We start from the raw sequence: 21,690 nt of genomic DNA, 5'->3' as shown, positions 1-21,690 counted from the left end.
GAGAGCTAGTTGTTTGGTGAAGCAAGTATGTCTAGAGATAATGGGCAGAGTGCTGGACAGGAAAGAGCTACATAAAGAGAACTCCAGAGATCTGAAAAGGGCACCCCTTATGTCTTCAACTACGTTCTGTTCAGTACATTCAGATGAAGAAATTACCCCAGGCTGGGGAAAGAACTGCCTAAAAGGAGCAGAAGAAATAATTCTTGCGACATACAAAGAGCTGGGAATATTTTGTGTTCTCAGCAGCCAGAGTGGAAAACTTCACAAATTATGGGGCAGCAAGTGGGATATTCAGAAAGCTTTTGCCTCAGTCCTGGGGACAAATTAGCCCTAAACTAAGTGCCACTTTGATCTCTACAAAACTTAAAAGTAAGACTTGAAAGCATTAAACCGTTTCCAAGTAACTGTGCTCCAGAACAAAATCCAAGAATATTTCAAGGAATATAATATCTAGCGCCCAACAAGGTAGAATTCATAATGTATGACATCCACTCAAAACTTACCAGGCATGCAAATAAGCAGAAAAGTATGATCTACAATTAGGAGAAAAATTAATGTAAACAGACTCAGAAATAACATGCATGATAGAATTAGTAGCTAAGGAGATTAAGAGTTATTATTTTCACTATATTCCACATACTGAAAAAGGTCAAGGAAAGATTAAGCATGCTAAGTAGCAACATGGAAGATATTTTAAAAGACCCAAGTCAAGCTTCTAGAGTTAAAACTACAATGTCTAGGGCCGGGCGTGGTGGTTCACGCCTGTAATCCCAGCACTTTGGGAGGCCAAGTTGGGCAGATCACGAGGTCAGGAGATTGAAACCATCCTGGTCAACATGGTGAAACACCGTCTCTACTGAAATGCAAAAAATTAGCCGGGCGTGGTGGCATGCACCTGTAGTCCCAGCTGCTCGGGAGGCTGAGGCAGGGGAATCACTTGAACCCGGGAGGCGGAGGTTGCAGTGAGCTGAGATCGTGCCATTGAGTTCCAGCCTGGCAACAGAGCAAGACTCATCTCAAAAAACAAAACAAAACAAAAAAATATTACGATGTCTGAGATAAAAAAATAATCAATGTGATTAACAGCAGATTATATACCTCCCATAAAAGATTAATGAACTTGATATATAGCATTAGAAATTTTCTATAATGAAACACAGGGAAAAAGAGAAGACTAAAAGTAAAAAACAAAGAGAGTTCCAGTGAGCTGGTGAAAACTTCAAATGACCTAATATATATGTAACTGGAGTCTCTGAAGTGCAGAGAGGGGTAGTGGTGAGACCAAAACACATTTGAAAAAATAATACCTGAAATTTTTGTTTAAATTTCATGAAAAATTTAAACTCACAGATCCAAGAACACTAAGTGCAAGAAACATGAAGAAAACTACACCAAGACACATCACAAATAGCTTAAAAATGGTAATAAAGCCGGGTGCAGTGGTTCACGCCTATAATCCTAGCACTTTGGGAGGCCCAGGAAAGCAGATCACTTGAGGTCAGGAATTTGAAACCAGACTGGCCAACATCAACAAACTCGTCTCTACTAAAAATACAAATAAATTAGCCAGGCATGGTGGTGGGTGCCTGTAATCCCAGCTACTCAGGAGGCTGAGGCATGAGAATCACCCAGGAGGCAGAGGTTGCAGTGAGCCGAGATCCCGCCACTGCACTCCACCCTGGGTGACAGAGCAAGATGATAGCTCAAGGAAAAAAAAACAAAAAAAAACAAAAAAAAACAAAGGATAAATTCTTAAAAGCGGCCAAAGAAAAGATACATTGTGGCCAGCCACAATGGCTCACGCCTGTAATCCCAACACTTTGGGAGGCCAAGGCAGGTGGATCACGAGGTCAGCAGTTTGAGACCAGCCTGGCTTCACATGGTGAAATCCCACCTCTACTAAAAATACAAAAAAAAAAAAAAATGCCAGGTGTGGTGGCACACACTTGTAGTCCCAGCTACTCTGGAGGCTGAGGCAGGAGAATCACTTGTACCCAGGATGCACAGTTCGTAGTGAGCTGAGATCGTGCCACTGTACTCCAGCCTGGGCGATGGATTGAGACTCTGTAGTTGAGACTCCGTAAAAACAAAACAAAACAAAAGTTGCATAGAGAAGAACACATTTTTGAATGTCAGCTGACTTCTCATCGGAAACAACATAAGCCAGAAGCAGCAGGGCTATAAAGCAATGAAAGAAAATACTGCCAACCTAGAAGTCCAAGATACAGTAAAAATATCTTCCAAAAATTAAGGTGAATATACAAATGAGTGCATAAAACAACTGGTTAAAACCTTATTAAAGTCTGTAGTCTAGTTATTAGTATTGCTCTCATGTCAACTTCCTGGTTTGATACTGTACTAGTGATAAGATGCCACTCTTGGAGGATGCTGGGTGAAGGGCTCATGAGATTGACTCTATGAACTATTTTGTGACTTCCTATGAGCCTATATTATTTCACAATAAAAAGCTGAAAAAAAGAAAATAAAAAAAGAAGTTTTTCAGATATACAAAAGTTAAAAGAATCCATCGCCAGCACACCTGCTCAAGAAACATTAAAAGAAGTGCTTCAGGCAGAAGCAAAAATAATACCTTAACAAAGGAATAAGGAGCACCAGAAATAGTAAATATGTGGGTAAATATAAAAGACTTTTGTCTCATTTTGTATATCTTTCTAAAGATAATTGGATGTTTAAGGCCAAATATTGGCTGGGTGAGGTGGCTCACGCCTGTAATCCCAGCACTTTGGGAGGCCAAGATGGGTGGATCACCTGAGGTCAGGAGTTCGAGACTAGCTTGGCCAACATGGCAAAACCCTGTCACTACTAAAAATACAAAAATTAGCTGAGTGTAGTGGCATGTGCCTGTTATCCCAGCTACTCAGGAGGCTGAGACAGGAGAATCGCTTGAACCCAGCAGGTGGAGGTTGCAGTGAGCCGAGATCACACTATTGCACTCCAGCCTGGGCAACAAGAGTAAAACTCTGTCTCGAAAAAAAAACAAAAAACAAAAAACAAAAACCAACAACAAAGAGTTATAGTTTATAGTTAATAAGCCAATAAAAAAGGAAATACAACAGAATAATAAAACAATTCAATCCCCAAAAGGAAGAAAAGGTAGACATTATTAAACAGTAGAGAATGGGCCAGGTGAGGTGGCACATGCCTGTAATCCTAGCACTTTGGGAGGTCAAGGTGGATGGATTGCTCCAGCCCAGGAGTTCAGCCTGGGCAATACAGTGAGAGCTCATTTCTACAAAAAATTATCTGGGTGTGGTGGTGCACACCTGTAGTCCCAGCTACTCAGGAGACTGATGTGGGAGGATGGCTTGAGCCTGGGAGGTGACAGTTACAGTGAGCCTGGGTGACAGAGTGAGATCCCATCTCAAAAAAAAAAAAAAAAAAAAGAGAAAGAAAAATAAAGCAGTAGAGAATGTCACATTGAATAAGAAGTCAAAACCCAAATTATAAGAAACCTAATTTAAATATAAAGACACAAGTAGGTTAAAAGCAAAAGGATTTTTCAAATAGCATATAAATACTAATCAAAAGAAAATTAGAATAGGGATTAGATTTCAGAACAAAGAATATTACTAGGGATAAAGAAGTTGTATTAGATTAGTTGTGGTTCTCCAAAAGAAACAGAACCAGAAAAATGTATGTATGTATGTGTGTGTGTATGTACATGTGTGCATGTGTGTGTATGTGTAGAGGGAGAGAGAGATTTATTATAAGGAACTGGCTTATGTGAGTATGGAGGCTGACAAACCCCAAGATCTGCAGTTGGCATGCTGGAGACCTAGGAGAGCTGACGGTATAGTTCCAGCCCGAAGGCCAGCAGGCTTGAAACCCAGGAAGAATCAATGTGTCAGATTGAGACTGAAGGCAGAAGAAATCTCACATCCCAGCTCAAAGGTAATCAGGTAGAAAGAATTACCTCGTACAGAAGAGTCAGTCTTAATGTTCTATTCAGGCCTTCAGCTGATTGGATGAGGCCCACCCACATTGGAGAGCACCATCTGCTTTACTCAGTCTACTGATTCAAATGTTAACCCCATCCAAAAACACCCGCACAGACACACTCAGAATGTTCAAGCAAACATCTGGGACCCTGTAGCTCAGTCAAATTTAACACATAAAATTAATCATCAATGATAGGGTTTGGCTCTGTGTCGCCACCCAGATCTCATCTTGTAGCTTCCATAATTCCCATGTGTTGTGGGAGGGACCTGGTGGGAGATGGCTGAATCATGGGGGCAGGTCTTTCCTGTGCTGTTCTCGTGATAGTGAATGGGTCTCACAAGATCTAATGGTTTTAAAAATGGGAGTTTTGGCTGGGCGCGGTGGCTCACGCCTGTAATCCCAGCACTTTGGGAGGCCGAGGTGGGCGGATCATGAAGTCAAGAGATCGAGACCATTCTGGCTAACACAGTGAAACCCCGTCTCTACTAAAAATACAAAAAATTAGCCGGGTGTGGTGGCACGCACCTGTAGTCCCAGCTACTCAGGAGGCTGAGGCAGGAGAATTGCTTGAACCCGAGAGGCGGAGGTTGCAGCGAGCTGAGATCGCCCACTGTACTCCAGCCTAGGTGACAGAGCGAGACTCCGTCTCAAAAAAAAAGAAAAAAAAAGGGAGTTTCTCTGTACAAGCTCTCTTTTTGCTTGGTGCCATCCACGTAAGATATGACTTGCTCCTTTTTGCCTTCCACTGTGATTGTGAGGCCTCTCTAACCATGTGCGACTGTAAGTCCAATAAACTTTCTTTTGTAGATTGCCCAGTCTCAGGTATGTCTTTATTAGCAGTGTGAAAACAGACTAATTATGAAAAGAAAGAGTCATTTCATAATTACAGATGAGTCAATTTATCCAGAGGATATAGCAATTCTAAATGTTTATCCATCTAACAACATAAGTTCAAAATACATCGAGCAAAACATAAGACAACTAAAAATAAAAATAGACATATTAATAATTGTGGTTGGAGATTTCAATATTCCCCTCTCAATTCCAAAGAATAGGTAGACAAAAAAATCAACACTATCAAACAATTTTGCCTAACTGACATGTATGGATCACTCCACCCACAAAAGCGGACTAGACATTCTTTTCAAGATGGACTATATTGTGGGCCATAAAACCAGTCTCAAGAAGGATAAAATAATTCAAGTCATACACAGTTTATTTTCTGACCACAATAAAATGAAGCTAGAAATAAATAACAGAATCATATCTGGAAAAGATCCAAGTATCCTAAATAACATACTTCTAAATAACCTGAGTCAAAAAAATAAAAAATAAAAAAGGAAATTAGAAAGTCTTTTAAACAGATTGAAAATAAAAACATAACATGTCAAAATTTGTGGGATGCAGCTGAAGCAGAAGGAAATTTATAGCATTAAGTGCTTATAATAGAGAGAAAATGTTTTCAACCAGTGACCTCAGCTTCCATATTAAGAAACTAGACAATAAGAGAAAATTAAACCCAAAGTGAACAAAGGAAAGGAAATAAAGACAGATGGCACATCATGAACAACAGTGGAATCAAATAAAACAATATCCCAAAATGCCACTAAATGTAATGGAATCCTGGAGCACTGTCATTTTACCCAATATGCTCTCCCTTCTTATCCACTGTGCCCACTGCCTAGGAAAGGGCTTCAAATAATCAGACGCACCTTTAATACTATACAACAGAAACCTTGCACCATTTCACATAAGGCCAAGAATGTAATTCACATATCCACTAGCTATCATTAGAATACCAGAAGACACACGTTTACCCAAAAGGCTATGCACATTAGGAAGCCTAGATTGCTTACCAAAAGGAAGTGCAAAGACATTTAAAATAAAAATATGCAACTCTTTATGAACACAAGTTCATAATTAAAGGATTCTTATTAAAGGATCCTCAAGTCTTTGCTGATACTATGTCCGAGCATAATAAATTATATCCAAGCAGAGAAAAACACAGCTTGCCCTTCCAAGCCTTATGGAGGAAGCACTGGAAGTCTCAAGAGCACTCACCATCCAGTGTGACAAGAAGACTTCACCCCAGTGTGGGGCAGTGTTCAGGCAGGGCTCCTAAAGCTGCTCATGTATACTGTACCTTTATGAAGTCACTTATTGCATAGTATTTATATACATACTAATTACGCAAGCTCTCACTCCTCTAGACTGTGTCGTCCTCAAAGTCAGGGACCACATCTGTCATCTTTGTATCCCCAAACCCTAGTATGGTACAATTGTTTCACAAACGTGCTTTAAAAGGCATATGTGAACCCCCTAAGAAGCTACAGGGTTGTAAATAACACCTGATGTGATTGCCTGAAGACTGAACAGTAAACAAAACAAGACTTCGGATCCACATTGAAACCAAAGAACAGAGACTTATGTCTCCTGAGTTCAATTAGATTTTTAAAACATTCTTTTTAAAGTTGATTTGTTTTGTTTCCAGTCTACAGTAAGAGTTTGAGTGGGTCCAGGTTTTATCTGAAGCAGCCTGCCCATCCTTTTCCCACGATGTTCTGGAAGAAAGCAGACTGCTGATGACTCACAACTCAGCACACTTGTTAGTTCCTATGTACTGACACCAAATCGTGTTCCAAAAGAGAAGCCTTTACAAAGGATCAAAACCTAGGCCCTAGGTTATGGTTCATGTTCCAAGCTTTCCAACATGGTGCTAAATTAATTGCATTTGATTCTAGGTGGGTTAATAACTAATAGCTGCAGAGGTGATTTCAGGCAGAAATTGTCTAAATTCTCACTTTCCGTCATTTCAGAAATTTTCCCTGAGTTTGTTTCCAACCCCGTCTTCGTCCTCTACCTCCTTCTCTGGCCCCAGCTTTAAGGGTTGCAGCTCTTGGAAAAAGCATTTGCAGGATGGCCCAGCTATGCACGCTGGCCCTTTCTAGTTGCTTTTCCTGAACTGGGACCCAAGGACTTCTCCTCTATTCAAAATAGCAGAGCAATGAAAGTGCAGAAAGCCCAGAGGAAAGAAAGGTGGAGGGAGTCTGGATTAGTGGTGATGACAAGAAATGAATCCATGAGAATGTCCTAATTCATGACTGTTCTTCAGCTTCTCTTGAGTTCCACAACCTAGTCTTGCTAAGTCAGTTATTCCTTATCACTCGCTGACACCCATGCTCACAGTGACCGCTGACTTTCTCTATTCACCACAGAATGTGACCCTACCCTCCCAAAGGCTCTCCAGGAAACTTCAGATTTAAACCAAGCTGACGCTGATCACAAACATTTGTAAGGCACATCTCAGTTTCTGGAGAGCTGAAACAAGACTTCATTCCATCCTCCCAATAATTCTGAAATATTATTATTTCTGTTTTACCACCGACAAGACTGAGACCCTGTGAGATTAGGTGGTTAACCTGAGTCGCACCATAGCAAGTGTACCCTCTGACCCCTGCATTCTTTCTTCCTACCACGTGGCCTCAAAGCTTCTAGAGTTCAGCTTTTCTTCTCCTAATGCCTGATACTTTCTATTTTTGTTTCTGAGCCTTCTCTCCCTTGCTTATTCCATACCTCTAATCCTTAACCTCCTCCCTCCAACACACACACAGTCACACACACACACACATACACACACACACACATCTCAGTGCACTTGTCTAACACCTTCTTCATATAGTCATCTAACTTCCTTCTCAGAGCAGTCTTCCAGGTTACAGCATAGTACTCTAGTGCAGCCTCAGACTGCCCGTGGAAACTCCCATCCATTTTTCAAACACAAAATAAGAAAATCATACTTCCTTAGTTATTTTTAATTATACTGCACCATATCCTCTGGAATCTGTCATCTGTCCCTGGAAAACAGAGATTCCATATGTCTAAATCATTCTACACAGTGCCTAGCAAAGAAGCAAAGATAAGCGCAGGTTATCACCATGCCTGTTCTCTGATCATAATGATGGTGACAGGAATGTTCACATGATGGCAACGTTCCCATTCACTTTAATCTGCACCTCTTTTTAAAAGCTAAAGAGTCACCAGTGGCTCAAAGACTTCAAATCAGTGCATCTGAAAGTGTTAAGGAAAGTGTAAAGGGCTGGCTCTATAAAGGCGAAGTGGTGGTAACAATAAAAAAAAAAAAAAAAAAAAAGAGAGAGAAAAATGGCAAACACTCATAAAGGGAGTGAAAACTCAAGGAATCAGGACTGCATAGCAGAAATGTAGAAAGGGGACAGAACTTGGAGTCAGACAGGCCTGGGTTAGAATCCTTGTTTGGTCACATTCTAACTGTCTGATCCCGGACAAGTTGCTTAACTTCTCTGAGCCTTCATTTCCTAAGCTTAGAAAGAAGTCAAAAAGCTCATCTCAGAGGGCTCTCCTGAACCTGAACCTGTAAGGCATTTGGTCCATGGCAGGTGCCCTGTAAATGTCACTTCCCTTCTCTTTCCCATTCTGAAAGAAGGATCCATGATGATAAGAATTTTCAATAGCACCCAAAGGGTTGGTCCCATCTGTAATCAATGCATTTTAAGAGGCTCACCTGAAAGTTCTCACTTTTAGATGTTTTCTAATCTCTCAGGAATGTGCACATTCCTTGCAGTCCCCAGCTTCAAAGGGAACGTGTATGTTAGGGAATAACTGTGCCCAATCCCTCTCAGCCATAAAAATATATACACACTAACAAGACTTCACATCTTTAAAGGGTGAGACTCAGAGTTGGTCATCCCTTGTCTGTACTCCCAAAGCTGCACTGCTTCTAGAGCTGTAATCCACAGTATTGTATTATCTGTTTAAGCATCTACTTCTCCCCTGGGCAGCTAGAGCCATGAAGCAAAGTTCATATATTATTCCTCTTTGCATTGCTGCCTAGCATGAAGCAAGCCATACATGTCATGTTTATTAGAATGAACTGAATCATCTATCTTCTGGGTCTGCAATGCTTTAGCATATAGTCTACACTTTCTAATTCTCCCAAAGACATTTTCCAGAACCTTGGAAATTTTAAGCATACAATACATATTGCCTTTGTCTTTTTAGAATGAAGTGTTTACAAGTTTTTTTTTTCTTTTGAAAGCTAAAACCTAACTACAAAAGAAGGGGTAAATGATTTCAGAGAAGCACCTGGCACTATGTTTTTTCTTTATTGCCATAACCTTGGGCACCCCCCACCCCACCCAACATTCAACACTCAGGGACACCTTGCTTAAGGCACACGCTGGGTGTGCTTGACAGGGGCCTGGAGGGCTCTGTGCTTAGTAACTCTGTTGTGAGGACAACCACAGGCTGTGGGAGGTGGCAGCTTTGCCTGCCTCAGGTAACAAAATTGATGGTGATGACTAAGTTACAGTAGATGGATCTCTCAATCTCTGAGAAGTTCCACCTCTGTTCTGACACATCTCTTTCTTTTTTCCTCCCAGAGGAAATAGAAACAAGCTCAGGCAAGGGCCCTACGGAGAGAACTCTTTTTCATTGTTTAACTTGTTTATTACCAGACTCTCATTAAGAAACTGTGGGCCACAATTACTGAAAACATGAGCTAAAGAGACATTTAGAACAATATTTAAGTGACAGATTCAGTCAGTTGTTAAGGGGAAGTCAAGAAGTTGCAGGCAAGTTCCTGAACTTTAAGGCAGATTTCATGAAGGACAAATACCATGCTCCCCTGAAAGGAATGGTCTTTGAAACAGATATTCTGCTCTACCTTAACAACCCTGGCCCCTTGTACCAATTACTGACATCTAGCAAAGCTTCAATTTTCTCATCTTTTTAATGGAAATAAAATACCCTACAGAGTTGTTTATAAAGATTAGATGAGATTGTGTATACTAACTATTTAGCCAATGGTAGGCAAAGCCCAGGTCCCACAGATGCTTCCAACTATCCCTATGTCTCCCCAGTGCTAAGGCCAAGTGTCAGCTGGCACTTAATCTCAGGCATGGCATTTTTTACCTCTCTGATTCCTGGGGCACTTGAGTGCATCACTCCTGAGCTGGTGCAATCCTATCATCTTGTAGATGAGGAAACCAAAGCAAAATCTCACAAGGCTCACCACTGCCTGTAGGCAAAGTCCCAGTGCCATGAGGGGTAAGACCATTTGAGTGGTTTTTTAGATAGTCACTGGTGTCTCAGTGCAGCCAGAATACCTGGCTGGATGGATCCTTTTAATCACATCATCTATATACCATATACCAAAGAATTTTATTGATTTTATAACTAGAGTTCTAAAGAATAGAAAGTATTCTCTAGATAATAAGACTAGCTCATTCTATGTTAATTGTAGTGAAAGTGAAGATAATGGTGGTGCTTGGCAGTAGGAATAATTGTAATTTATTAAGCACTTACTATGTGCCAGGCATCAGACTGAGCAGTAAATATGTCTTATGTCTTATTTCACAGAAGTCCAACTGCTTGAATACTCCCTTACACTCAATCCTCAAGACTTGCAAAAATTTGTCACAAATAAATCACTTCAATCCCTCTGTAGAATCTGTGTGCTTACCTACTGTGCCCAGAGCAAATCCTTTCTAAATTCTGGATGTGCTATGTGTGATGTTAGTGGTCGGTTAAGAGACAGGTACCTCCAGAAATAAAACATGAAAGGCAGAGGTTAATTGCTGATTCTCTCAATCTGGAGCCAACCCATTTGATAATGACTTCTAATTATTATATTTCATATTGCTCAATCATCTCTAGAAGATAGATTGCAGGGTGTGGTGGGAGAGGTGCCTTCCAATCCTTTCCAATAAAATGTTTCTGTGTTATCACAAAACAAGAAGTGCTGTAAGGTAAGGGAGTTAGGAATGCTGGCTTCCTGTGGATAGATGCCAGGTGAAGGAAATAAACAGATAGAGTTCCCATGGGATACAGATGCCCTAAAAAAGTGTTTCCTATACTACTGCCAAGGTGATGCCAGCTGCTTACAACATCAATTCAGGGGCAGGAAGGAGGGAGACAGAGTAGTGGCTGGAGAGTGGATGAAGCAGAAAATTTGTAAAAAGCCACCAATTCCAATTTTGTTGATAGGATATAAATTCCTACAACCAAGAGTTAAGTAGCAGCCCTGATTCTTAAACAAAAAAAGTCTAGTCAACTTGACAATTAAATGGAGCCCAGGGTGCTTTTCCCTACAATTTCACAGGCGGCTGGGAGTTACAGAATGGTGGAGCAGGACAGATTCTTAGAGATATTCAGTCTGGAGATCACAACTGGCACCCATCAACATTGTCCTCTTGAGTTTTCCAAGGATTAGCCTAGTTGGCATTTTAACATTGTAATTAAATGCCAACATTTTAAAATTTTGAAGACTTCACATAAAAATCCAGATCTCTAGTATCTCTTTTTAAAATGAGAAAATAGGCCAGGTACGGTGGCTCATGTCTGCAATCCCAGCACTTTGAGAGGCCAAGGTGGGCAGATCACGAGGTCAGGAGTTCGAGACCAGCCTGGCCAACATGGTGAAACCCTGTCTCCACTAAAAATTCGAAAATTAGCCGGGCGTGGTGGTGCATGCTACTACTAGTTACTAGTGGTGCTGAGGCAGGAGGATCACTTGGACCTGGGAGGAGGAGGTTGCAGTGAGCCGAGATCGTGCCACTACACTCCAACCTGGGCAACAGAATAAGACTCCTTCTCAAAATAAATAAATAATAAAATAAAATGAGAAAATAGGCAAACAGTGAACCTACATTTTCAGCTAGTATCCATTCAGCCCCTAATAGATGGTCCCAGTGTCCCCATGGTTCCCAAGGCTGAGGCCAAATATCAGCCAGCACTAATCCTGAGGCATGGCATGGTGTTACCTGGCTGACATCTAGCAAAGCTAGATGTCAAGTGCAGGCAGGCACTTGAGTGTGTGTCCTCTAAACTGGGAGAATCCAGTTATCTTTTTTTTTTTTTTTTTTTTGAGACGGAGTCTCATTCTGTCGCCTAGGCTGGAGTGCAGTGGCGTGATCTCGGCTCACTGCAAGCTCCGCCTCTTGGGTTCATGTCATTCTCCTGCCTCAGCCTCCCGAATAACTGGGACTACAGGTGCCCGCCACCACACCTGGCTAATTTTTTTTTTTTTTTTTTTGTATCTTTAGTAGAGATGGGGTTTCACAATGTTGGCCAGGATGGTCTCGATCTCCTGACCTCGTGATCTGCCCACCTCGGCCTCCCAAAGTGCTGGGATTACAGGCGTGAGCCACTGCACCTGGTCCTGTTATCTTATAGACAAGGAAACCTAGGCAAAAAGCTCACATGGCTCACTCTGCAAAGTTCCAGTGCCATGACAGCAAGGCCATTCACAGATGGTCCCAACTGACATCTCTTGCCAGTTTTCAGAAGGAATCCTATGCTATGGTCCAGCGCATCAGACTGGTTGTTACCAGGTCAAGGCCCTGTTCCCTTCCTCTCAAATGTCCTGCCCTGCTATCCAACTCCTGTTCATCCTTTCAGCCCCAAATTAGTTGTTCCCCCTAACTCCTCTCAGGCAGTGAAGTATCCACACAGCATTTATGTACCCACTTCTGCAATATGCCTTAGAGTCGTCCAGGGGATGTGCAATATTAAAATCCTCTTTTTCATGTCACCAGTACCTAGCACTGTGCCATGACACATCACAGGCTCTGAATAAGTCTGGGATTCAGAGAAGGGTAAACAAACTGACCTCAAATATATGGGTAATTAGGCCAGGCACTATGGCTCATGCCTGTAATCCCAGCACTTTGGGAGGCCGAGGCGGGTGGATCACTTGAGGCCAGAAATTCGAGACCAGCCTGGCCAACATGGTGAAACTCCACCTCTATTATACACACACACACACACACATACACAGACACACACATACACACACATATATATATGAGTAATTATAACATAGGTGGGGAGAAAACAGGTTAAAAACAGATGGGGAGCCTGGTGCAGTAGCTCACACCTGCAATTCCTGCACTTGGGGAGGCTGAGATGGATGGAACACTTGAGCCCAGGAGTTTAAAACCAGCCTGAGCAACATGGGGAGACCCCATCTCTACAAAAATTAGCTGGGTGTGGTGGCGTGTGCCTGTAGTCCCAGCTACTCAGGAGGCTGAGGTCAAGATCCCAGGGGGTCAAGGCTATGGTGAGCCTAGATCATGCCACTGCACTCTAGCCTGGGTGACAGAGCTAGACCATGTTTCAAAAAATAACCCAACAACAAAAACAGACTGGGTCCACAATGAACACCCAGACTGACGAACCATCAAGTAAGTGATGCTGAAACCTTTATCTCAGTGACAAATTCAATTCCCCCCAGGCCAAGCCTTATTCCAGAAGTAGGGATTGCCTGAACAATGTGGCTTATGAGGTGTCAAAAGAACCCCAGAGGTCCTAAGTATCTTCCCTACCAGCCTGCCAAGGTGCTTAAAAATCACTCCATAAATGTATATGCATTAAGACCTTTTCTGTTAAAACACAACACTCCTTTTCTCCCTCCTTCCTAAGAGCCAGTACATTAGGCAATTCTCAGGAGTTAGCACAGCTTCAGTTAACTTATCAACTATTTTTTATATCTGATGCATTTCACCTAGACTATTTGGATAAGCTGTGATAAAGTTAAATAAAGGTAAATTTCCAGGAGAGGGGTATGGGCCTGAATGTCTGAGGTAAGAGATAGAGAGCAGGCAGTATAGCACAGTGGTTAAGTATGGGACCTTATGATCTGGGTCCAAATCCGGTTTCGCTGCGGGCTAGGTGAGTCACCTTTGGCTAGTCGCTTACCTTCCATGCCTCCATTTCTTCATTTAGATAGAAAATGGTGTCACCAAAAGGACCTGCTTCAGTGGGGCATCTGAGAATTAAACGAATCAATATATAGACAGCATTTTAAAGTGGTGCCCCAACCTATGTGAACCCTATATAATGTGTTAATTTCTGTCATTATTAGAGGGGATGACATGAAATTTGGCCCTGAAAGCAGCTGCTCTGGCTTTACTACTTGCTGCCTCCTTTCCCAATTTACTGAGAAGCAGGCAAGGTCCCGAGAGGATGGGCAGCATCCCCAAGGCCACAGGCTACTGATGGCAGAGTCAGGACTTCCTATCCAGGGCTCCCCACAGGCGGAACTTCTCGAGGAGGAAGAGGGGAAGGGGTTGTGGGAGGCCAGGAGAAACCGAAGAGCCAGCTCTACCATGTGTCCCTTCTGGGAATAATGGCATCCAGGCCCTTCGGGGCTTTTCCTCAGAGTCGGTTCCACGTCCCGCTCTCGGGTGCGCTTGGTGTCCACGCAAACGCCATCCTCCGAATAGCCTCCTCCACACACACACACAGCCCCACACCCTCGCGCCGGGCGCACCCTCTATGTCTGGCACAGCACGGCAACTCGCTGCCCCGCTGGGAGGACGAGTCAACAGTGGGGTGGACGGGAAAAGTGACACAATTGGGCTTCGGCGCCCTCCGCGCCAGCCTCCCACGCAGCGCAGGGCGGACTTCGGTCCTCAGAGGGGCGGACTGGGGTCGAAATGCGCGGGTCTACCCCGCCGCCCGCAACACTCCGGGGTCCCGCGCGGAGGGAAGCCTGGGCGCTGGCGGCCGCGGTGCACTTTTCAGGAACGCGGCAGTCGCAAGGCTGCCCGGCCCGGTCGCAGGACCGCCGCCGCCGTCGCCACCGCCCCCCAAAGCTGGATGACGGAGTCTTGAAAGACTTTCACCAAATATGGGCCGGGGTTGGAAGCGTCCTGCGCCGCGCGCCGCCGGAAACCTCGAGTCCTGGCAACCGCTGTGACTGTGGGCGCGCGGGCGGGGTGGCCGGCAGGGGGCGGCGGTAGCAGCCGGGCAGGCGCGTCCGGATGCCTCGGGTCCGGCGCCCTCCCGCCGTGCGGACCCTGTCCGCTCCCTTCGCAGGGGTTCCGGAGCCGACCGCCCTCTCCGCGCGTCGGCCACCCAGTTCCTGCGGCCGCCACCAGGATCCTAGCTTCCTGGGGAGCTCCTGGCTATCATGCCAAGGGGATGGGGGCGGGGAAAGGGTGGAGGAGAGAAATGTGATGGTACGGGGGCGCCACTTTAAACCTGGTCTTTTGCAGACACCATAAGTTCTATTCATTAAGGTGGCTATGAAGAGTGAAGTTGTGAGATTGGGTGTGCAGGCGAGTATCTCTGAAGACACACACACACACCCCTACTACAGGCACTCCGGTCGTCCAGGGCAGTGGTTCTCAGGGTGTAATCTCCGGACCAGCATCATCACCATCACCTCGGGACTTGTTAGAAATGTAACTACTCTGGGGTAGGACCCAGGAACCATTAACTAGCCCTCCAGGTGACTCTGATGCACTCTAGTCTGAGAGCCTTCCTAGGGCTAGGAAACCGGAGTCGCCAGATTTACCGTTATTATTCTCGGTTGCCGCCAGACAGTGAGCCCTTCATTAGGTAACCTAAAATTCCCTGGCAACAGCGGGTGAGAGACGTCCCCATCGCTCAGCCCGAAGCCAGGAGCTGCAGAAGACAAGCAGCCCGTTCTCCGTGGATTGCAACCCAAGGAAACAAAGTAGCCCGTTTATTTCCTCCTGGGGCACCCGTATGGGGAGGGTGAAGGAGAAAGTAGCAAAAGAGCCATACAGAATTAGCACCCGAAGCAACACTTACCCATAAACATTTGCACATTTCGCCTCCTGTCCGTCAACTTGAACTGATCTGCAACTCCCAGCGGAGGCGGCGAGAAGGCGACCGGAGGCTTGGGTTTCTGGACGGTCTTTGGGCAGGACTTGAGGAGCCGCTGTTTCTCTTGCCTAATGTCGTCGATTACTAGCAGGCGCACCAGCACATGGTATATGGAGAGACTGTGCACATAGGGTACTCTAGTGTCTCCCGCTCCCACACCTCCTGGCCCTGTTGCTCCAACCTCCCACCCCCATCGCACAACACACCCCCTGCTTTAAATGGGCAGCTGACGGTAAGGTTCTCTAAATTTCTCCTCTGGGGCAAACTCATCCTCAAGATTCCCCAGTTGAAGTCCAGAAACAAACCCACACACCCTTGTTAGAAAATTTTAATGTGACTTTAAAGGAATCTCTGGAATGGCTTGTGTTTGAACGCAGTGCGGCAGACTGGATCTCTGCCGTCCCCCATCCCCAACCTCCAATTAAGGTATATACGGCCAGTTGGATGATCCACTGTGCTTTTATTTTAAATCATGATAGATTGCGTGAAAAACAAGGAATTCCAAAGAATTTCCTGCTCTGGGAAGAGAAGTTAAATCTATATTTAACAACATTTGAAGCTGTCAAGAATGCTTTGTGGTTGGATAACAGAGGCAGAAAAATGTTAAAAACGCAGGCTACTGCTATACCCAAATATGGAAATATTGTTACGTCTGGTGTCTGATTCACCATCTGGAAATACTTACAACCATGAAGTCAAATAGAAAAGACGCCACAACAGAAGCCAGGAACCCTCCTCTCCATTCTCTCTCTACCATCTCCCTCTGTTCAACACGTACTGTGGCTACACCCCTCCTTCCCCCTCCCGTCCCGCAATCACTTCATTAAGAAGAAAACAATAATGAAATGATAAGGCAGAAAAAACAATGTTTTGTAAATAATAATTGATGTATTAACCTGTGTACATGTTGGGCCCAGACTTTCCTCACTGTATTTGCATAACACCTGACAATCCATTGTCTTGAAAAGTCTTCCAACCCTAATCCTTCATCAGAGTTTTAGAAATCCCACTCCCTCTAGCAAATGCTGCTTCCATTTATGAAAGGGCACTTTGGAATGAATGAAACTGAACTCCTTCCTGCAAGGGCTCTCTTCACTGGAGTGTGTTTTCATCCTGACAGCTTCTCATTGTGCTTATCAGGAAAGTTAGCATTAGCACTAAGGGCCTTTTTAAACAAGACTGCTAAATTATGAAGTCTGAACAGCCCTAAACATTAAAAAGGATAAGTAGTTATCCTAGAGCATATGAGTCTAACATCATTTTTATTAAAATTATGCAAAAAGTTTTTGAAACCTGCAGGGAAAGTTTATCAATCACACTAACGGTATTGGTGATGTTCAAGTAAATTGTCTTGTGGTGGGGTCTTCTACTGAGTGTATTGCAGGTAGAACAGGATCTTAAAATCTGCTGACATTTTTACTACAAAATATTACATCCTAAATCTCTTTTCTGTACTTGGAGAGAAAGGCATTGCAATTCATTTAAAATGGGAGGCTTCCAGTGGTCCCTAGGAAAGGAGTGAAAAACCCCACAAAACGTCCAGCTTGAAGGAATCTGCTTTTCCCAGAGATTCATAGGGCATAATGGTACTGGAATCTGGTTTGGCCTTGCGGTCTTTGCAGGTGATGATTTCAGGCCAAGGCACTCCACGGTGGTCCCCTGCACTTCTGGCTGGCTGCTTGATTAGCATAGCCTCCTGCCCGCGGAAGCAGGCGGGCAGGGCTTACCCAGTCTCCTGTATCCGTGAGGAAGTATAAGTCAGCCTCCCGGAGAACTCCCCGCGTTCGTTTCCTCTCGGACTTCCAACCCAGGCAGTGGGCTGGAACTAAAGTGGGAACCTCCAAAAACAAACAAGTACAACATATCCAAAAAAGGGGAGGGCTGGAGGAGTGGGGGAGACCTCTGCCTGGGAATTTGCCAGACGATGGGGAAGTTTCCCCCCCGCACCCCCCTCGCCTTTTCATTCATAAATGCCACTCTGGGTATTAATTTGCAATTCACTGAATTTTGCTAATAAACATCATGCCAAAGCTTTGGGACTTGTTCTGAACACGCCTCTTTGAAATCCACAAATATTACTGGCTCGGAGACACACTCCTCTTCCACGTTCTACTCTTTCAACAGATAACTTGTCTCTCACCTTCGCTGTAAACAAGCAAACAGCTCACCGCCTTCCCGGGTGAGGGTTTCCGTGCCCGGTCAACTCGCATCACCAAACAAAACGACTTTTGTTCCTCCCTCTCAGGTCCTCCCACCCACCCAGTCCAGGCAAAGTTCTGAACTGGACCCCCTCTCCCCTCGCGACCCTCCAACCACCATCACCACCATCACACCCCGAAGAACCCTTCCTAACAGAAGTAATTTAAGGTGAAAAAAACGAACTGTTTTCTTGACGGGACACACACACACACACACACACACAAAGGTGCAATGGAGCCAGGGGAGGCGCTTGGCAGCAGCCCGCGCCAACCAGCATTCCTGAGATGTTTGAGAATTCTGGAACGCGCAGACAGAGCCGACGTCACTGCAACACGCGGCGCCTCCGCCGGCCCATATAAAAGGCGGGCTCCGGGGCGCCTGGGCAGACCGCGAGAGAGAGCGCCCCTGAGCAGCGTCCGCGCCCTCCGCGTCTTCTCCGCCGGGACCTCGAGCGAAAGACGCCCGCCCGCCGCCCAGCCCTCGCCTCCCTGCCCACCGGGTCCACCGCGCCGCCACCCCGACCCCGCTGCGTACGGCCTGGCAGCTGCGCACCAGCTTGTTGGCGTCTTCGTTGCCGCGCTCGCCCCGGGCTACTCCTGCGCGCCACAATGAGCTCCCGCATCGCCAGGGCGCTCGCCTTCGCCGTCACCCTTCTCCACCTGACCAGACTGGTGAGTTGGACTCTCCTTTTGCCACCGATTCCCCGTCCGCTGTCAGTCCCTTTTCCTGGTCCCAGATTGCCCACAGCAGGAAAACAAAATAAAAAGTTCGCGGTCGTTTGCGGGTAGCCGTTTCTTTAAGCACTCTCCTCCTCCCCCCAAAGACTTGTCGGGACCTCTTGGTGGGAGCAGCCTCCCGCTGTGGCCCGGCTGGACGAAGTCAGAGGCTCCCTGTCGAGAGGGTCGGAGACCTCCGTCCTCCCCTGCAGCAGCCGCGGCGCCCCTCTTGCGCACCGCGCCGAGTTTCACGCGTTTCTTCTCCCCCTTCCAGGCACTCTCCACCTGCCCCGCCGCCTGCCACTGCCCCCTGGAGGCGCCCAAGTGCGCGCCGGGAGTTGGGCTGGTCCGGGATGGCTGCGGCTGCTGTAAGGTCTGCGCCAAGCAGCTCAACGAGGACTGCAGCAAAACGCAGCCCTGCGACCACACCAAGGGGCTGGAATGCAACTTCGGCGCCAGCTCCACCGCTCTGAAGGGGATCTGCAGAGGTAAGATGCTTGTGGTTTGGCCCCTTTAAAAAAAAATACTAGTCCCCATAGTCCAGAAGTTTAGTAATTTTGAGACCATGTATGGTGATGCTTTGTTGTTGGTAGCTTGGCAGAAAGGCACATGATTTCAGCAGTCTGGAATGCAATTCAGTGTGTCTGGGCCCAACGAAAGCGCATACGGAAAAGTGATTCCTGACTAACTTATTGTTCTGGTCTAGAGTCTCCGGGGAATTGTAGGGAACTTTACCATAAATTGAATTTAACAGCAGAAAATATGTATGAGTTTCAGGCCGTGGTTTGTAATCTTAACTTTATCCCCTTCTACCTTTCTCTTTTGGTGATCTTTGCAGCTCAGTCAGAGGGCAGACCCTGTGAATATAACTCCAGAATCTACCAAAACGGGGAAAGTTTCCAGCCCAACTGTAAACATCAGTGCACATGTATTGATGGCGCCGTGGGCTGCATTCCTCTGTGTCCCCAAGAACTGTCTCTCCCCAACTTGGGCTGTCCCAACCCCCGGCTGGTCAAAGTTACCGGGCAGTGCTGCGAGGAGTGGGTCTGTGACGAGGATAGTGTCAAGGACCCCATGGACGACCAGGACGGCCTCCTTGGCAAGGAGCTGGGATTCGATGCCTCCGAGGTGGAGTTGACGAGAAACAATGAATTGATTGCAGTTGGAAAAGGCAGCTCACTGAAGCGGCTCCCTGGTAAGTGGAGTCTGAGCCCTTCAGACACTGTACTGAGATGCATTTTTGGTCTGAAGCTTTGTAGAAATGAGTACTTGAGCCTGTTTGTGTGGGTATGCCTCTGAGAAGTCTTCCCTCTTATTTCTCTCTCTAGTTTTTGGAATGGAGCCTCGCATCCTATACAACCCTTTACATGGCCAGAAATGTATTGTTCAAACAACTTCATGGTCCCAGTGCTCAAAGACCTGTGGAACTGGTATCTCCACACGAGTTACCAATGACAACCCCGAGTGCCGCCTTGTGAAAGAAACTCGGATTTGTGAGGTGCGGCCTTGTGGACAGCCAGTGTACAGCAGCCTGAAAGTAAGTTCCTTCAGGGATGTGTAGACTGTTGCCTGGCAGGGGGGTGGGTTGTGAATCTCTTTTTGAAGAAAGAGAAATATCACCCCTAACTTTTCTTCTCTCCTGGCTCTTACAGAAGGGCAAGAAATGCAGCAAGACCAAGAAATCCCCCGAATCAGTTAGGTTTACTTACGCTGGATGTTCGAGTGTGAAGAAATACCGGCCGAAGTACTGCGGTTCCTGCGTGGACGGCCGATGCTGCACGCCCCAGCTGACCAGGACTGTGAAGATGCGGTTCCGCTGCGAAGATGGGGAGACATTTTCCAAGAACGTCATGATGATCCAGTCCTGCAAATGCAACTACAACTGCCCGCATGCCAATGAAGCAGCATTTCCCTTCTACAGGCTGTTCAATGACATTCACAAATTTAGGGACTAAATGCTACCTGGGTTTCCAGGGCACACCTAGACAAACAAGGGAGAAGAGTGTCAGAATCAGAATCATGGAGAAAATGGGTGGGGGCGGTGTGGGTGATGGGACTCATTGTAGAAGGGATTCCTTGCTCATTCTTGAGGAGCATTAAGGTATTTCGAAACTGCCAAGGGTGCTGGTGCAGATGGACACTAATGCAGCCACGATTGGAGAATACTTTGCTTCATAGTATTGGAGCACATGTTACTGCTTCATTTTGGAGCTTGTGGTGTTGATGACTTTCTGTTTTCTGTTTGTAAATTATTTGCTAAGCATATTTTCTCTAGGCTTTTTTCCTTTTGGGGTTCTACAGTCGTAAAAGAGATAATAAGATTAGTTGGACAGTTTAAAGCTTTTATTCGTCCTTTGACAAAAGTAAATGGGAGGGCATTCCATCCCTTCCTGAAGGGGGACACTCCATGAGTGTCTGTGAGAGGCAGCTATCTGCACTCTAAACTGCAAACAGAAATCAGGTGTTTTAAGACTGAATGTTTTTATTTATCAAAATGTAGCTTTTGGGAGGGAGGGGAAATGTAATACTGGAATAATTTGTAAATGAGTTTAATTTTATATTCAGTGAAAAGATTTTATTTATGAAATTAACCATTTAATAAAGAAATATTTACCTAATATCTGAGTGTATGCCATTCAGTATTTTTAGAGGTGCTCCAAAGTCACTGGGAACAACCTAGCTGAAGTACTCAATTATTCAAACAGGACTTATTGGGATACAGCAGTGAATTAAGCTATTAAAATAAGATAACGATTGCTTTTATATCTTCAGTAAAGTATTTGCATATAATGTTTAAAAAACATGTATTGAACATGACCTTGTATGAAGCACAAGAAGGACTCTGAAGCTACATTTGTAATTTAAGAAAACAGCGCTGTATTTTCATCAGAATGTAAAGCCTAAGGGTCTCCATCACTCTGCGCGATGGCTATAATAATTTATTATTTTAATCACCAGGTTAGTGGGCATGTCACTTTAGTAGAGAAACCCTTTAATGAAAAGGGGTAGTCCATAACTCAGGCAGCCCACATCCAGATCCACGGGCAAGATTGAATATAATTAATGTATTCTAAAGACTCGCTTGTTTGTAACTTTATATTTTCCCAATAACGTTCCTAAAAATCAGGAGAACTACTTAGAA

At 45.1% G+C, this 21,690-nt stretch overlaps 2 protein-coding genes across 13 annotated transcripts in view; one reads left to right on the top strand and one right to left on the bottom strand.

Annotated features, from left to right (window-relative positions):
* DDAH1 (dimethylarginine dimethylaminohydrolase 1) overlaps window positions 1–16,050 on the bottom strand; it is a 243,397-nt gene extending 227,347 nt beyond the window's left edge. For 5 of the 12 annotated variants that reach the window (XM_073007147.1, XM_038002355.2, XM_073007152.1 and 2 more), the window contains exon 1: window positions 15,559–16,019. Coding sequence is in view for 1 of the 12 variants with exons in the window: in XM_007978094.3 (XP_007976285.1) it covers window positions 15,559–15,576 (18 nt within the window). In the remaining 11 variants the exon portion in view is untranslated. Of the gene's footprint in view, window positions 1–13,695; window positions 13,766–15,558 lie in introns of all 12 variants that reach the window. The other 7 variants (XM_073007148.1, XM_073007151.1, XM_038002384.2 and 4 more) reach the window with 3 other exon arrangements.
* Window positions 16,051–18,208: 2,158 nt separating this feature from the next.
* CCN1 (cellular communication network factor 1) lies at window positions 18,209–21,166 on the top strand. The gene is made up of 5 exons (XM_007978100.3): window positions 18,209–18,503; window positions 18,823–19,036; window positions 19,387–19,743; window positions 19,877–20,085; window positions 20,201–21,166. The coding sequence occupies exons 1-5, from the start codon at window positions 18,441–18,443 to the stop codon at window positions 20,501–20,503; spliced, it is 1,146 nt and encodes a 381-aa protein (XP_007976291.1). The 5' UTR covers window positions 18,209–18,440; the 3' UTR covers window positions 20,504–21,166.
* Window positions 21,167–21,690: the final 524 nt, after the last annotated feature.

This window comes from Chlorocebus sabaeus, chromosome 20 (genome assembly GCF_047675955.1).
Source record: "Chlorocebus sabaeus isolate Y175 chromosome 20, mChlSab1.0.hap1, whole genome shotgun sequence".
Taxonomy (NCBI): Eukaryota; Metazoa; Chordata; class Mammalia; order Primates; family Cercopithecidae; genus Chlorocebus; species Chlorocebus sabaeus.
Note: the sequence above shows the minus strand (reverse complement) of the source record. Positions and strands in the feature narration are given on the sequence as shown.

Bases quoted from the DNA above. Each gene is read 5' to 3' on its own strand.
- CCN1 (XM_007978100.3), top strand. From the start codon at position 18,441: ATGAGCTCCCGCATCGCCAGGGCGCTCGCCTTCGCCGTCACCCTTCTC. The intron at 18,504-18,822 runs GTGAGTTGGACT...TCCCCCTTCCAG, and splicing joins TTCTCCACCTGACCAGACTG to GCACTCTCCACCTGCCCCGC. The intron at 19,037-19,386 runs GTAAGATGCTTG...TGATCTTTGCAG, and splicing joins TCTGAAGGGGATCTGCAGAG to CTCAGTCAGAGGGCAGACCC.